Raw genomic sequence first — 16,882 nt, forward strand, 5'->3', positions numbered from 1 at the left:
ACACTGCAGGGACACATCCTACCACCCTGAAAATCCTCAGTCGTAAATAACAGATCTCTAACTCTTCCTGCAATTTCCTGTTTGAGGAATACATACGTATTTTGGAAATAATGGAAATGTACCAGAATGGTAAGTCAGCTGCATAACAGGAAAACAGAAATACCCAGCTGCTGTTAAATGAGTGATACATGTTCATAGATGTTTGGTATATCACACACACACACACATATGAAAAATAAGTTGTCTAGACAAAGGAGTTTGCTTATGGTCACTCTGTTCTTTAAGAATGATCTGGAGAAAGAGAGGATAAGACAAGATAATCCTGAAATAAATGATAACTTCATACAGTTTAATCTTTTCTGTAAAAGGAAACAAATGGCAGATGAGTTATTGTTGCCGCAGGTTGATAGCTGTGATACCAGATGTCTAACACGATGTAGTTGCAAATACAGAGCTGTGAAAACATGCACCAGAGAGAGAAAGCATTCCACACCTGAAGGCAGGATCAATATTTCAGAGATATCAACACACAAACCACCTATCCTTATTTATATTTACTGAGTCTTACAACTGAAGCCTTAAACCCTAAGACCCCATGATGGTAACCCTGCCAAGGCCTGCATTGGGCACAGTGCTGGCTCTGTGTTGAGCACATCCACACACGTGGCAGCTGAGGCCATCGGTCCCTGCCCCAGGGATGCTGAAGCAGGGCCTGTCCCCAGTGCCCCACAGCCCTGCCCAGTCATGGCATCCACCCAGCTGGTCCCAAAACATGGGCCCATGTCCCCAAGGAGGTGTTGGGGCTAGGGTTGCCCAAGTGCCACCACAGATGCAGCCCAGGGACACCGGCCATGTCTGCCACCACTGCTGCCTCCTGGCAGCCCTCACCTCACATCAGGCCTGGCTGTGAGGGGAGGTGGAAGATAAGGCGCCATTTGGGCCTGACGGAGAGGACTTGACTCTTCGTGTCCAGGCCTTCAAGTCATAGCCTCTTCCACCAGCCAAGTAAACGTGCTCAGAGCTTGCCACACACAGATATTTTTCAGCTTTAGGGACAGAAGAGCAGCCCCAACACATCCCATCTCCCCGCTCCAGGGCACGAAGCAAGCTGGAAATGTAATTGCTGTTGACCCTCACGTCCCCCTCAGCACAGGCAGCCCTGGCAGTGCAGAAACCACAGCAAGAAAATGCAAAACAAGGCAGTGTTGAGCAGGAAGCAGATTTTGCTTGGTGAAATTTTATTCACATGAACAGGGGCAGCATCAGTTTTAACAACCAAAACATATATTTCAGTGGGTATCATTCAGGTGGATCTTCTTTGGCTTAACAATCTGTAGAAAGCTCAACAGCTCCCCTTGCAAAGACTGTGATCTGTTTTTTGCAATTCAGATAGATGCTGCTCCCAGCTGCCTGAATGGCCAAAGGGCAGAGGTGGCAGGCAACATTGAACACCGAGACCCCAAAGAGAAGAAGATTCAAGAAAGAACAAACACAGGGGAAAAGCAGGTTTGAAAGGAAGTTGTCTGCAAGGGTAGGGGAAAGCATGGTGATCACACAGGGATAAGTCCAACTTTTCATACAAATTGGTTGGAGCAAGCCCATGTAAAGAGAATTTATGTGGCACGAAGAAAACAAGGTTGCCAAAACATGGAACATAATGAGGAAAAGAAAGTCAGTGGGAAATGAGATGGAAACAGCACACAAGAAGAAGAAACAGTACCCAGAATAGATCAGACCAGGATTAGTTTCACCCATCCTTAACTGCCATCTCGTCAGTCCTGCACTGTTAAGCATTTCTATCCTCCATGCCCTCTTGCAGATCTGTGAGATGAGCTGTGATGAGCTCTCTTCATTTAGAGAGCTGTGGTGTCCATCAGTTATTCAGGAAGAAAATATGTCTTGGTTGTGAATATATAGAGATTGAACCAAACTATGTAATCTGGGACAAGGATCATTCCCAAACCCTGAAATCTTTGGGGAGGGGTGGCTACATTCTGGTTCAGAGTTTCAGTTATAGTCCTTTTTCACAGGTCTGCTGAAGATCATTACAGCAGCATTCGGGTTGAGGCAGAATAAATGCTGTTGTAACTCAGTAATAATCATTCCTATGAGCAGCTTTTGCAAATCCCACTCTGTCATTCCCGCGGTCAAAAATGCAGTAAAAGGCAGACATAAAGACATCTCCTAAAATCCAGAGCGGGCCAGAGCGAGTGGTGATGTCAAGAGACTGAAAGCCGCTCATGCAGAAGGTTTGGTCATCGATAGACTCCTGGAAGGGAAAGCACATTTCCTTGCAGTGTCTCTTCCAACCCCGGCTCGGGAGCTGGGAGCCAGGAGCTGGGAGGATACGCACCTTCACGACGTATTGCTCTGCTGTCAGCTTGTACTCGTGGTGCCCGATGGTGAAGCTGATGTGGGGCAAGCTGGACAGTCTTCTGCAGTCTACAAGATACTGTGAGGAATGCACTGGTTGACATGCGATTGGATTGGCTTGTATGAAACACTGTCTTTTGCATTTGAGCTTTTTGCTGCAGCCGATAGTGAATTTACCATAGAGAAACATCAGTCTGACTTATAGCCCAACACTGCCCTCCAGCTTTGCAGGTCTCACACTGGGTCAAACCAGTCTATCAGCCTAGATCACCTGCCCCAGTGCCCTGGGGACTTAGGGAAAATGAAAATCATTGCAAGCTCCAGAGGGGTAAAGGGATACTCTGATGTTCTCCCTTACAATTTGGAAGCAAAACCAAGCTGGTGAGCCCCAGTGAAGAAGAAATAAGCAAGGTCTGCTGAGCAAAACTCCTCCAATGCCCTGGCTGGGACTGGGTCCCATGTACTCTCTCCAGTAACATCATAGTTTTAGGGAAAAAAAAATAATCCAAAAAGCCTATGAGGAACACAGGACTTTATATTTTACTGTGCCCTGGAGTGAGATTTAAAGAACAGAATAAGAAGAATTAAACTCTGACATGTCCATTAATTTCTATAAATAATACATTCACTTACAGTAACACAGCAGATTATTTCCTGGCCTCTCTAACTATTTTCTGAAACAACTGGCACTGCAGAATGCTCCAAGCCCCAGAGGGATCTTTGCTGCAAACTGTATAGTTTAAAGTCCTTGTTTTAGGGGCTTCCTATAAGGAAGAGTCTACTTTTATTTTTGTTGTTAAGTCTGCTTAATGAAAACTGAGACCAAAATCTTTTGTATACCTAGCAGGTGTCATACCATTAGAACAAAATAAACTATGGGATACACAGGATAAGGGTAACAGAGCCAATATAATAGTTTGAAGGATATGAAAAGCAAGACATAATTCATTTACATAGCTAGTACATCCAGAGCAAATTAATCCTTGCTGGAAAGAGATAAAAGTTCTGGTAAAATCATTGACAGATGCACCCACTTACACCAGGATACATTTGAGCCAGTATACTTAGCCTGTCTGTCGTTGCCACAAAAACAGTTACATAAAGCATTGCTTTCGGGTTCCTTTTTGCAGAATCTGAGATGCCAGCTGACTGCTATTACTTCAGGATTGGAGTAGATAACTGTATACAGAAAGGACCTGTTTCTTTTTTGTATTATATTAATATAACTACTTTGGAAATACATATTTTATCTATATCCATGAGTATGTACCATTATAACTTGTTATCAAAGCAAACTGTTCAACATGTATCTGAAAATTTGAATGGAAACAAAATTTAACATTTAATTGAAAAAGAAGTCAGAAGCCTCATAAGTTACACTGAAGTAATTCCAGGTCTTCCTCTTTCAAAGGGAGGCAGATTAAAAGCTTACTTTCTCTCTGATCTTTGCCTGGATCACTGGGCAAAAGTAACACTCTTAATTTTCTCCAAAGTGCAATTTTGAGTCAGCGAAGTTAACAAGAACTGTACATCCTGGAGCCATGGTAAGGTAGTATTAGCTGTGGGAGTCAGCAAAAGACCAGCAATAATGCACTGCAAAAATAAGCTGTCCCCTCCCTGGAGATGGGTCAGTTTAGTCATCTCAGGCTCATTATCTCAGTGCTTCAGATATTGCCAAGGATCAGAAAATTAACACCAAGAGGATACGAAGGGCAGCACAGAGACATCCCTGATGACCAGCCCCACCTCGAGCACCTCAGCTCATGCAACACCCCCAGAAAGGGGTGTGGGGAGCCAAGGACTGCAGGTGTGGGTCTTTTCTGACTTTTCTGATCCATTGCTTCAGTTATTTTCCACCCTATAAGCTCTTTGCACCAAATACCAGTTTCTCTCCTTCTCTGTTTTCTGGCTGCATAGTGCTTACCTCTCCAGTATGTGATGGACTTGCCCCAATATACTCCTGGAGTTTCCTGATTTGTGAAGAGGGGCCGGTGATGAGAGAAGTGCCTGAATCAACGATGGCTTCACAACCGTGGGAGCAAAATGCCACCCGGCCCTGGATTTTGATACTGCAAGTGAAAAAAAAAAAAAAAAAAAAAGCATCTTTAAACAAATCGTGACTGTCACACTGTGACTGAAGCAACACATCATTGCCGGCTGAAGTACAGCCTGCAGTTAAATCCAGCTACCAAGCCTTCCCAATCTTAAAAGTCAAGAATGTCTTTAAAGGAAAAGTAAAGAAAGCAAGCAGCATTAGGAAGACTTCTCATTTGTGGGCCCACTTCTCTCTCTCTGGACTCCTGCAGCCCCAACCTGCTGTCTGCTGACAAACTTGTCCCCACCCAAGATGAGGTGTGTATCCTCGTGGTTTTTATGAGGCACAAACAAAGGGGACACTGACTGCTTTGACCAAGGTTAAGAGGAAAAATGAGAACAGGATCTGGAGCTGGATTCAGTTCCCTGGTTCCCCACTTCACTGAATAGTCCACCAAGAGTCAATTTGGACATTGGTGTATCATATTAAAACATCTAAAAATGCTCTCCCAGAAACCAGCTACCCATGTCACAGCAGATTTGGAGAGCTGGTAATCCTCAGACCCATCCTGGCAAGCCCCCTCTTTGAGGGCCTCAAAGGTGAAAGACTGCAGCCAAGTCCTCCTGCATCTGTATTGCTGGGTGGTTTTGCCTCCACATGCTTTACCTGGGGAGGTGAATTTCACCACATATTTCACACATACATACGTACTTGTTCAGATGTATTTGCCAGTAGCTTTTCTCGGTGACAGGGACCCAGTGAATCGAGCCTTTGTAGAGGGAGTGGTCTATCCCCCCCAGGATCAGCTCACCGCCGTTCTCAGTGTCGTCTCCTCTGGAAGCAGAACACGTTAGCAGAGACATGGCAGTATGTCAGCGTACACCGACAAGATTGCACTTAGCAAAGGACAAGCCACAGACCTTTCTAAATTCAGATATGGATGTCTGAACCTGATTATTTCCAGATTATGACTGAATAGATCCCAGTCGGAGCCTCCAAGCAATCTCAAAACAGTTACTGCAGGCTGCCAAGGGCTGAACGCAGGCACCAGGAGCAGGTTGAGCCAGTTACTGCTCTCACCTCAGAATAAACTCCAGATAAATTGGTGGAGTTACAGCTAGGTTCAGATTAGGGAACATTTCTCTTCTGAAATGTGTCCACTTGGGTGTAGCACTGCATTTCTCTTCATCTACACTGGCAATAAGGAAACCTCCAGCAGCTCAGGACTCCAGCTCCAGCAAGAAGAACTGTCTGTCCAAAAATTGATGATCCCTCCCAACACAGTTTTCTCTTTCATTTTTTTATTTTATTTTTTTTTTTTTTTTCCCAGAGGAAAATTGGAACATAAATAAATAAATAAAGAGGACAATAGGGGAAATTACTTCCTGGAATGGAAGATCTATACAGCTGCACTGTTGTCTCCATCAACAACCCAAATACTTTTGCTTCGTGTTGGGCACTGTCACTTGTAAGACTGACCTTTTCAGATAGAAGGAGAAGACCGGCTCCTCCACCAGCTTCTGGTTCATGATGCTGTCAAACACGGGCAGAGCATTGCCCACTGCTAAGGAGGGGTATCCCAAGCCCAGCACACCATCGAAGTGGGCAAGGGCAAAGGTTGTTCCTGGCTCAAACACGGACTCGCCAAAGTCCTGCCCCTTGATGGAGATGTTACTGATCTGTCCAGCATGAAAAAAAGAACAAGTGGAAGTAAGGGCACCACCGGTTCCAAGAAATTAGATACGTTTCAGATCCATTTTGATGAATTCAGTATGTTTATTATAGGCAGTGCAGAGAGCCTGAGCAGCCTGGTGTTGCCCTGCTGGCTGGCACCCCTCCTGGCTGGATGCTCACCTGCAGCGTGTCCTTGGCAGCGATGCCCAGCAGCTCTCCGGTGCCGTACTGCAAGGAGAAGGCTTCCCCGCCATGCTCATATGAGTCTGACAGAAAGGACTTGAATTTCTGGTGCACCCCTGCACAGAACAGACGATACCTGTGCCCTGAGGGAAGGTCCTGGACCCACTCCCCTGTACAGAACTGGCCAAGATGCAGGCAAATCAGATTTGGCTTTTTTATAAGGAAGCCATCAACAGAGGCACCTGTCCCCCCGCAGACAAACAGAATACCTTGTTTGGGGGGGGGTTATCTTTTTTTATTTTGGCTTTTAAATAGAAGCAGGAAATCCAAACAAAACTTGACTTTCCTGCAGCTTTCTCTTCCTCTCCCCCATTTATTTTCACACCTTTAATGTGTGGTGCAGAGGGAGGCCGGGCAACAGCAGCACAGGAGCAAGCTGGCGGGGCGAGGGCAGCCTTTGGAGCTGCCCCAGATCCTCCCCTCCCAAACTCCAGACAATTTCAGAGCACAACCTTTTGGATTTTTTCCAAATTTTGCTCACGGGTGGCACAAATAGGAAAACAAGGAAATGAATTGCCAGTTAGGTCTGTGCTTGGCTGTGGCCAATCTACCCAGGACACGAGGAGCGCGAGGGATGGTAAAAGGTTTTCTTACTGCACGCTTCGCTGATGCAATAGGCGGAAGGGACCCAAAAATTGGACGAGCCGGTGTCAAACACCACGGTGAACCTCTGAGGCGGCGTGCCCACGCTCACAACTCCATAATACTGCGCCTGGGGGGGGACAAAGTGGTCAGCCCCACTCTGTCCCCCCGGCTGCTGCTGCTGAGGAGCAGGTGGGCCCTGGCACACGGTGCGGCACCTCCTTGAGATCTGCAGTGCAAGTGCAGCTTAACGAGAGTACACACCACCTCTGCCAGGAGGGAAATCATTTCTGGCTCTGGCTTTTACTTTTCAAGTGAAAAATGAACTCTATTCCACAGACTGGATCTGATGTAGTGAGCAAAGTTCATCCAGAGGATAAAGGAACCACTGACCGCCCTTGGACATCAGCTGAAGATAATCTGTGGACACATGAATGCTGAAGTGACAAGCTTATCAACATCCAGCCTGCAAGTGTCTAAGTGCCCATATCTGGCCATGAAAGAGCACTTCAGCGTTAAGAGACCTATTTTTAGGAAGAAGCATTTCTGGAATTCATAGGGAGATAGAAAAGCACTACCCAGTGCCAGGTCGTTTGTAGCGATACAAATATTTGAATATGTATCTTCAAGTGCATGCTTGTTAATTAATACACTGAATATAGTTTCTGACCCCAGAGTTTACATGAATGAGATAACCATAATGCAAGCATGTGTAACAGAATATCCAGCTACAGAGCAGGATGCTATTCCTCACTATATCAAACATTTATTGATTAATCTGTTAAGTAAAACAGCACTATGTCACTTTGGTCGGAAAAAAAAAAAAAAGACAAACATCCCACACAAAACTGTTACTGATGCTAGCTCGATATGCTGGGGGAGTGGATTTTGTTCTGTTATTTTGATATTTATCCCTCTTTGACAAGTCTAAGAACAGGCTGAAATTTGTTAGTCTCCTTTGTTCTTCTTCACTTGTATCTCTAGGTCATCGTGACTTATTTATTAATGAGCCTCAAGTGTCAGAAAATTCTTTCTAAATATTTTGCCTTCCCGTTACTGTCCACAGGATGGACAAATGGACAAAATGTTAAAGCCAGGAAAGACAGCTTACAAAATGGTTGACCTGTTGACTTGCCTGTGTGAGATCCAAAGAAACTCATGTCTTTCTTTTCTCAGTGTAGAGATCTAGGTCGGTCTCAAATCCTTAACATATATTAAGCTGAGAAGATAAAGCAGAACAATAAAATCTCTACTTGGGTCTTTTTTATCATTGATTTATGGCTCCATGTGATCAAACAAATGAGATTTGGGGAATATTTTATAAAATGCAAAGATCCAAGTGTCTGATAAATAGAATGCAGCTAAATCAGTTTCTCCTACTAAAAACCCAATCCTGAACTAAGACTGTTAGAGGGAAACCTTCCACATTTGTTTGGAGACCCACTGGAGACCAATAGAGATCTGTCCAAAGATTAAACTCGGCAGAGGACTACCACTGCTAGATTACATCAGCTTTCTGCTCAGGTCCCATGCTAACCTACATCTACCTATTTTGTATTTTGCAAAGTAGTACGCTATTTTTTGATGGTCTAGTATTTAAAATGAGCCTCCCATCTCAAGTTTTATAATTTCTTTGAGAGCCTTGATTTCAAATGTGCTGGGGGAAAAAAAAAATCTGCCTTAACAGAACAGAGTTCGTATGATTGCATTACCATAACCGTACTTACATTCATGTAATCATACAGCCTTTCTGAAGCGGTTCCTACCGATAGAGTAATATCTGCAGGGAAGCAATGCAGGTACCTCCGAGCAAAAATATCGGGGTGGTGATCCCGCCAGAATTCTTCTAATTCTCCCTTTTCTTTAAGTTGTTTCTTGATAGATTTGAATCGAATGAGCTGGACTCTATGCAAATAAAAGAAATACACAAAGTCTAACTGGATCTCCTTTCTAGAGTTCTCATACACTATTTTTCTTCAGTATCTTTTCAGAGACCTTGGGTAACACTAAGCATGGGTCACCCCGGGCAGCCACCTGAGACACGAGGCGCAAGCTCTTACCGTTCCACGGCCACGGCAAAGGGGATGTAAACCACCGCCAGCAGTATCACCCTCATGTCTTCAGCTGGCTCCGAGTCCAGTGACACTCATTTACTTGGAATTCTCTTTTTTATACCTCGTCGCTAGCAGAGGGCCGTTCGCCAGGTCAATCAATTACAGGAGGTCATAGCTTTGGCAGCAAGTTGATGAATTTGTTCTCAGAGCGACTGCTGGATTGTGTAAATATTGGTGCTCAGCGAAGCTGGGCACTGATAACCAGGGCACAGTCTAGACCAAAAATACATTTCGCTAACAATCATTAGTTTCTTTCACATAAATATAATAAACAGGGGAAGTTTGGCTCCTGCTAGCATGGGAAATAGTGTAAGCTGCTTTTCAAGCTTGCTTTAGTGATGCTTTAGTATCCCAGGAGTGTCCAAGGCAGAGAAAGAGGACAAAATATATATGTGTGTTTCACTTTTACATGGAGACATTTCAACAGGACTGAGCACATGGACATTTGGTCCGGTTGTAAGAAGCCAACCCCTAACAACTGAAGATTAATTCTCCATTTATGTGTGAGTTCTGGTCTGAACTAAGTGTGATTACCACCCAAAAAAATAACAAAAAACTTCTTCTAAGTAAAAAAGATGACAGCCTGCAACACACAATAATAAACAGCCAGTGTTTTTCTCCCATCACACAGCTGCTAAAGCTGTTTCTAGCTGAGGCTCTGCTGTGCACGTTTCAGCAGGATGTTTGGAAGCACTCGCTCGGGTCGATTTCCCAAGAGTTTCCTGAGGTTCACCGTTCCCACCCCTGCCTGGCATCTGGGTTCATGTCAGGCTGGCAGAAAAGTAATGGTGTCAAAAAGAGACTCTGAGCTGACAGGTGGCAAAGCAAAGCCCGTTAGCCTATCAAGTAATTCTCAGCATATAATAAAGACATTTTTAAAACATTGTTCCTTCAAGCCCCTTGACTTACTATGTCAAATTGACAAAAGAGAGGCGTGAGAACCTTAAAATTAATAAATATAGATCTCACTTTGTTAGTTCCTATGGATTTTGAAATACATGTTTTGCTTTTTCAAACTTACCTCCAAAATTGTAAGGGCTACAAAAGACATTCTCAGCAAAGGCTGAGCTGGGCATAGCCCCACAGCTGTGTGCAGGGCTTTGGCTCTGAGAAAGCAGAAAGATTTCTATTCTAATATTTGGTTTAAAATAAAAAGAAAAAAAAAAAAAATCTCAAAAATGCAGTAGTAACACACAACTTTTATATTGATTTACATTTGATGTTTCCGAAGTGTCTAGCTTTGATCAGGGTCCTCTGTTGTTTCTGGACTCAGCCATTTTACAAAAGTTTTCAACAAGCAGCTGTGCTTTCTGTCCAGCAGCCATCCCAGCCACTGGGCTATGGGACCTTCGTGTTTCAAATGAGAAAAGCGAGTGAAAATCTGCACAGAGCAAGAGATGTGGCCATCAGTGAGCTTTCAGAAAGCAGCAGCATTTCTGAAGAAACCCACAGAAACCCCTCTGTGAAGCAGAGCTGATGTCGTGCCCTCTGGTACGGCACTGTCACTTTGACAAGAGCAAGGCAACGTCTGTGCTGAGCGCCTTTATCGCTTGAACTTTTCCTCAAATGCCACAAATGCTTCTGGGAATTCATTAATACTCGTGTTGTAGGGCATCAGGAGTGACTCTGAAGACATGAAGTGACTTTCAAAATACTTCTCTGGGTCTGCAGAGGGGACTGTCTCTGCCTCATGTCCTCCACAAAGTCACTAATTCTCAGAAGGATCAAGAGTGTTCATTTTATTGCAAATGTAGGCCTTTATTATCCCACAACATGAAGGTTATTTTTCCCCAAGTACACTGATCTCACAGCGTGTTCCAAACAGGCTTTCATTTAGCCAACAGAGGTACAAAATTCAGCAACAAAAGGTCATCGTGACTTTTTTTGATAAACTGGAATAATGATTAAACAACAATGTAGAGGATACCTAAGAAATAACTTCCCAGAGCTTAAAAGGTTCATTCAGTAGAAATAATTCAAGTAGGAAAACAAAACAAAACAAAAAATATATATGTGTGTTTATAGACATAAGGTATATTGCAAAGTTGTTTCTCTATATAGGGGTTATTAAGAAAAATATATCTAAACTACAGTATAACATCCTTTTACCTAGAGTTTTATGCTCTTGTGATCAGCAGAATATCTGAAGGGATTTGCCTAAGGGACATGTTTTTGTTGGGGGTGTAAATTTTATCACTCAGCCCTTTTTATTTCTGCCACATGCATTTGCTCCTCCACACCTGCAGCAGAGCAGGCAGCCTTCTTCAGCAGGCACCGTGGCCTCAGGAGTGGCAGAAATGCCAAAATCCAGCTGAGGGCCATAAGACTGTTCTCTGAAGTGAGAGCACATCCCGGGGTAACTGCCTGGGGAAGGAGGCCCTGCGAAAAGCAGACGTGGGACGTGCCCCATGGCAGGCCTCTGCAGGGAGCGCAGTGGTGGCCCGGTGAGGCCTGCTGGTTGCAGATGGGCACTCAGAGCTGGGCAGCGCCTCCCACCCCTTTAGTGAGAGGATTTTCAACACCACCCTTCCACAGCAAGGCAACTTGCTGCAACGTGTCCTTATTCTCCAGGCTTGACGCGCTGCCCAGCTTCTCTGTGCTGTTTTACAGGCCTCAGGTTGCGGTGCTCACTGTTCTCCATCCCACTGCTACGCTGGTCCCCACCTGCCCTCTCTGTCGCTCTCCTCCCCCTGTAAATCCTACGTACGCGTCATGCCATCACATCTGCACGGCACACACACTCGAAAACATCCTATAGCCCATACCCAATTCATATTTAAGAGCTGTTTTACATTTAAAAGCAAGTGATTGGCAAGCTCTGCATCATCATATTTGACCAGAGATCATGAGGCCACCTTAACTGTTTGATATTGCCTTTTTTTCAATCTTCTGTTTGTTCTGCATTTTGTTGTTCCACGAATACCATGTATTTTGACTGTGCAGCACTCCTGGAAAGTGACTGCGGATTGCTTGAAGAAAATATCCTCCCTAAGTTCTAGTAAGTGTGGAAAAATGGCAGCAATAAGTTGCAGATATCAAAGATAACAGCCAGCTGCCAGAAAGGCTGCTTCAACAGTAAACACTGCCAGCTTTCAAATCCAAAGACCATGACATAGCCATGGCTGACACACTTGTGGGACAACCTACAAGAAAGCTTAAATCAGCAGCAGCACAAGAGGTCACAATACAAGAGGTGAGAAGGTTGCTCTGAAGAAACAAAAGCGTTCCTGACCTGAATGGCATGTGTCTTGCCAAGAGTAAGGAGAACAGCTCACACAGCATAGTCACATCTAAATAGTTATCACTTGCAACATCATATTTCACAGAATCACAGAACCACAGAATGGTTTGGGTTGGAAGGGACCTTAAAGCCCACCCAGCTCCAACCCCCTGCCATGGGCAGGGACACCTCCCACCAGCCCAGGTTGCCCAAAGCCCCATCCAGCCTGGCCTTGAGCACCTCCAGGGATGGGGCATCCACAGCTGCTCTGGGCAGCCTGTGCCAGGGCCCCACCACCCTCTGACTAAAGAATTTCCTCCTAAAATCTAATCTAATCTCCCCTCTTAGTTTAAAACTGTTCTCCCTTGTCTTACCACTATCTGCCCACGTAAAAAGTCACTCCATCTTTTTTATATCTTTTTTGAAGTACAAAAAGGCTGCAATGAAGTGTCCCTGGAGCCTTTTCTTCTCCAGGATGAACATCATCAGCTACCTCAGCCTGTCTTTGTAGGAGAGGTGCTCCAGCCCTCTGAGCATTTTCATGGCCCTCATAAGGGCTCACTCTAACAGGTCCACATCCACCTTGTGCTGGAGGCCCCAGACCTGGACACAACACTCCATGTGCAGAGGGGGACAATCCCCTCCCTCACCCTGCTGGCCACCCCTCTGTAGATGCAGTCCAGGATGGAGTTGGCCTTGTGGGCTGCAAGCACACACTGCTGGCTCATGTTGAGCTTTTCATCCCCCACAACCCCCAAGTCCTTTTCTGCAGGGCTGTTCTCATTGAGTTCCTCTCCCAGCCTTTACTCATGTCTGGGATTGCCCCGACCCAGGTGCAGCACCTTGCACTTGGCCTTGTTGAACCTCATTAGGTTCACATGGGCCCACTTCTCCAGCCTGCCCAGGCCCCTTTGGATGGCATCCCTTCCTTCTGGTGTATTGACTGCACCACTCAGCTTGGTGTCATCTGCAAACCTGCTGAGGGTGCACTCAATCCCACTGTCTATGTCATTGATAATGGTATTAAACAGCACTGATCTCAAGACAGACCCCTGAGGGACACAGTTTATCACCGGCCTCCCCCCAAACGTAGAGCCTTGACCCTTTCTCTCTGGGTGCAGCCATCCGGCCAATTCCTTATCCACCGAATGGTACACCCTTCAAATCCATCTCTCTCCAATTTAGGTACAAGAATGTTGTGTGGGACCATGTCAAAGGCCTTACAGATGTCCAGGTAGATGACACCAGTCGGTCTGCCCTTACTGACTGATACAATCTCTTCATCACAGAAGGCCACCAGCTAGGTCAGGTAGGATTTGCCCTTGGTGAAGCCATGCTGGCTGTCTCGGATCACCTCCATGGCTTGCATGTGCCTTGACACTGCTTCCAGGAGGATCTGTTCCATGACCTTCCCAGGCACAGAGGTGGGGCTCACGGGTCTGTAGTTCCCTGGATCCTCCTTTCTTTATAAAACTGGGAGTGATGGTTCCCTGTCTCCAGTCACTGGGGACAATTCTGGCTGTAATTAAATCCATGGCAGTTTCTCATCAGGTTTTAGTCTGGGGATTGCAGTAGCACAGTTGGAAGGTGTCAGAAGAGCAGCCTTAGCCAGCTGTGACAGTGAGTGTATTAAACTGGGATTCAGACAAGAAGCAAAACACAATCTAATGAAGAAGGCCCTACACAGTTAAGGGTGCCGGAGGCTATAGTAAACACGGTTAAATTAGGAACATAAATACTGGAGCAGCTAAAGATAGCAGATTGCCAAGTATTTCTGTTAAAGGTTTGAGATAAGTACTGGGTGGCAAGTAACACTGTTAAATTATGTATTTGGCACCTTGCAAAGCAAAGCCATAAAAGTGTCACTCGTCTGGAAAGTCGGTCAAGTCTTGACAGGTATTTTAAACAACAATTAGATTACTGCTGACATCTCCCCTGAAAGTTTAATTAAAGCTAATCCTTTTATTTTAAAAATTTGGTCTTCTGAGGCGTTTGCTTTCTCCAGCCAATCCTCACCACCAGCACTGGCTGCACAGACAGAGCAACCACAGCAAACCAAGAGGAGCAGGGTTTCCATCAAAGCAAGAGTTTGAGGCAAAATTGACGTGCAGGAAGAGGGGAGATGGGATGTTTTCTGGGAGAGCCAAGTGGGCCTGAGCGTGTGTGTGAGGCAGGGAGAGAGACCTGCGCTCGCAGCCATCATGTCCGTAATCCCCATCACTGAACACTCATTCAGTTATCAGAAACATTTCAGAGCCCTTGAGATTAATGCCTGGTGCCATGTAAACAGAGCCTTATATTGGGGAGACAGAGTTACCAGCAGGCCAGTGCACAGCAGCAGGAAACCAAGGCTGGCCTCGTCCCTCACGGCCCCGTCAGTCTCTGCACAAAGAAGGTCCCAGGATGGGCAACAGCCTGAAAGCCATAGTTGCTTTTGTGCCCTCCGACGAGTGCCAGAAGTACCTCCTGGAAGACCTGGAGGAGATGCCAGTGGACAAGATGGTGGATCTGAGCGGCAGACAGCTGAGGAGGCTGCCTCTGCACATCTGCTCCTTCAGGGAGCTGGTCAAGCTGTACCTGAGCGACAACAACCTGAACCACCTCCCTCCTGAGCTGGAGCAGTTGCAGAACCTCCAGATCCTGGCGCTGGACTTCAACAACTTCAAGGCGCTGCCGCTGGTGGTGTGCACGCTGAAGCAGCTGTGCATCCTCTACCTGGGCAACAACAAGCTCTGCAGCCTGCCCCTCGAGCTCCGGCTCCTGCAGAACCTCAAGACCCTCTGGATCGAGTCCAACTGCCTGCAGCACCTGCCCGAGGTCGTGTGCGAGCTCAGCCTGCTCAAGACCCTGCACGCCGGCTCCAACGCGCTGCGCACGCTCCCCGCCCAGCTGCGGGGCCTGCAGGAGCTGCGCACCATCTGGCTCTCGGGCAACCTGCTGTCCGAGTTCCCCCCGGTGCTCCTGCACATGCCTTTCCTGGAGGTGATCGACGTGGATCGCAACGCCATCCGCTTCTTCCCCAGCCTGGCCCACCTCCCCGGCCTGAAGCTGGTGATCTACGACCACAACCCCTGCAGGAACGCGCCCAAAGTGGCCAAAGGGGTGCGCAGGGTGGGGAGGTGGTCGGAGGAGAGCCCCGAACCCCGCAAGCGGTCCGGGGCGGTGATAGAAATCACGCTTGATGAGAGACCGTCGCCACCTCCCACTGACAAGCCCGAGCCCGAAGCCGAGTCGTGATGCTGCTCAGCTGCCTCCACCAGCAGAGGTGGCAGCACTCCCACGGCGCTGCCCAGGCTCTCCCCTTCGAGAGGGCATCGTGCTGCCTGGTAAGGCTTGGGGTAGGTGCACCAATTCAGAGCAAAACGCTCTTCTACAGCCACCCTCTTCTGCACGCTCTCCAGAGTGAAGACTTCTCCCTCTCCTCCTCTGCGAGGACTGCTCAGAGCTGGCAGCAGGGTTTATGTTTCCCGCAGTGAGTTGATCTCCACCCACGAGAACCCTTTGGGCTCGCCTTCCCTCCGTCCCCCTTGCTGAGGTGTCCGAGCCCAGCTGGAAGCCACCATGCACAGTGATGATCGCTGCTGGGAGCTGCAGCTTTAAGCAACCCACAGCACTTGTCTCAGTGACTTGTTTGAAAGGCAGCAGCTCGAGGGTTTCCCTGCCCATCTCATGGTACATGGCAGCGGAGCCCTGGATGCACTATCAAGGAAGCAATGCGTACCAGAGAACTCTCCTCCTACAGCCGCTGTCTTCTTCCTGGAAAATTTGTGACCGCTCTGGTTTTGTTATTGCTAATTACCATTTCAAATGACAGTGAGGAAAGATACGTGCTTTTTTTTATTATTAGTTTTTTTCTGCTAGGTCTTACGTAGCCGACCACACTGCCGGTAAGGGCAGCTGTACATGCCGAGTTTTGATGCGGTAGCAGAAAACCCTGACTAAAATGGGAGAGCCACAATCATTGCAGAGGTAACGTGCACGAAGGAAACCTAAGGCTGGGAGCCTGCGTCTTCAGACTTAGAAACTGAAGTTGAGGCAAACATTACCCGATGAACTCCAGCAGGGTGCTGCTGTAGCTTGCAAACCTCAGATCTGTTCGGATTTCCTTGGAAAGGCACTGAACGTTTAAGAATGCTTTAATGGTGTAGCACAGAATAGAAACCTGGCTCAAAGTGACTTTACATTTTTAGCTTTTGATTCCGTAGCGCTGAGCGCGGGGTTTGGTGGAAGGCAGCTTTTTAGAGAAGGGTGGGGAGCCCTTGGAGGCACAGCGCAGCCACTTCCCCCTCTCTCCTGCTTGTCAAGTGGGACTGTCTTTCCAGCAGGCATGCAGAAGTGACAGTTCCCATAAAAGGTTTGAGTCGCTGCCAGTTTGCGACTGCTTAGTGTCATTTACATTCTTGGAAAATTCTCTGGAAATATATAGGCTCCGTGAGCACTGGCTGCCTTGTTAAATGAAGTGCGCGGTTGGATCTGGCTGGTACCCGCTACATTCATTAAATTAAATAAAGTGTTCTGGATTCTCACTGAGCTAAATTGTCTTTCTTTTGGAACTAACTTGCCAAGCTCTTTATCTAAGCTTTTTCCAATGATTTCTTTCCACAAAGGAAATCATTCAACAGGATGGGAATTTGGGGCTTT

General features: G+C 46.6%; 2 protein-coding genes across 2 annotated transcripts; one reads left to right on the forward strand and one right to left on the reverse strand.

The window, feature by feature from the left end:
• Window positions 1–1,205: 1,205 nt before the first annotated feature.
• LOC137849518 (cathepsin E-like) lies at window positions 1,206–9,113 on the reverse strand. Its single transcript, XM_068669228.1, has 9 exons — window positions 8,968–9,113; window positions 8,635–8,812; window positions 6,920–7,037; window positions 6,263–6,381; window positions 5,888–6,087; window positions 5,120–5,242; window positions 4,298–4,442; window positions 2,354–2,452; window positions 1,206–2,269 (listed from the first exon to the last, which is right to left on the reverse strand). Exons 1-9 carry the CDS (start codon window positions 9,021–9,023, stop codon window positions 2,090–2,092), a joined length of 1,218 nt encoding a protein of 405 aa, XP_068525329.1. The 5' UTR covers window positions 9,024–9,113; the 3' UTR covers window positions 1,206–2,089.
• A 3,858-nt stretch (window positions 9,114–12,971) lies between these two features.
• LRRC10 (leucine rich repeat containing 10) lies at window positions 12,972–16,771 on the forward strand. Its single transcript, XM_068669229.1, has one exon. It carries the CDS (start codon window positions 14,645–14,647, stop codon window positions 15,476–15,478), a length of 834 nt encoding a protein of 277 aa, XP_068525330.1. The 5' UTR covers window positions 12,972–14,644; the 3' UTR covers window positions 15,479–16,771.
• The last annotated feature ends 111 nt before the right edge of the window (window positions 16,772–16,882 follow it).

Source organism: Anas acuta, chromosome 1, assembly GCF_963932015.1.
Source record: "Anas acuta chromosome 1, bAnaAcu1.1, whole genome shotgun sequence".
Lineage (NCBI taxonomy): Eukaryota > Metazoa > Chordata > Aves > Anseriformes > Anatidae > Anas > Anas acuta.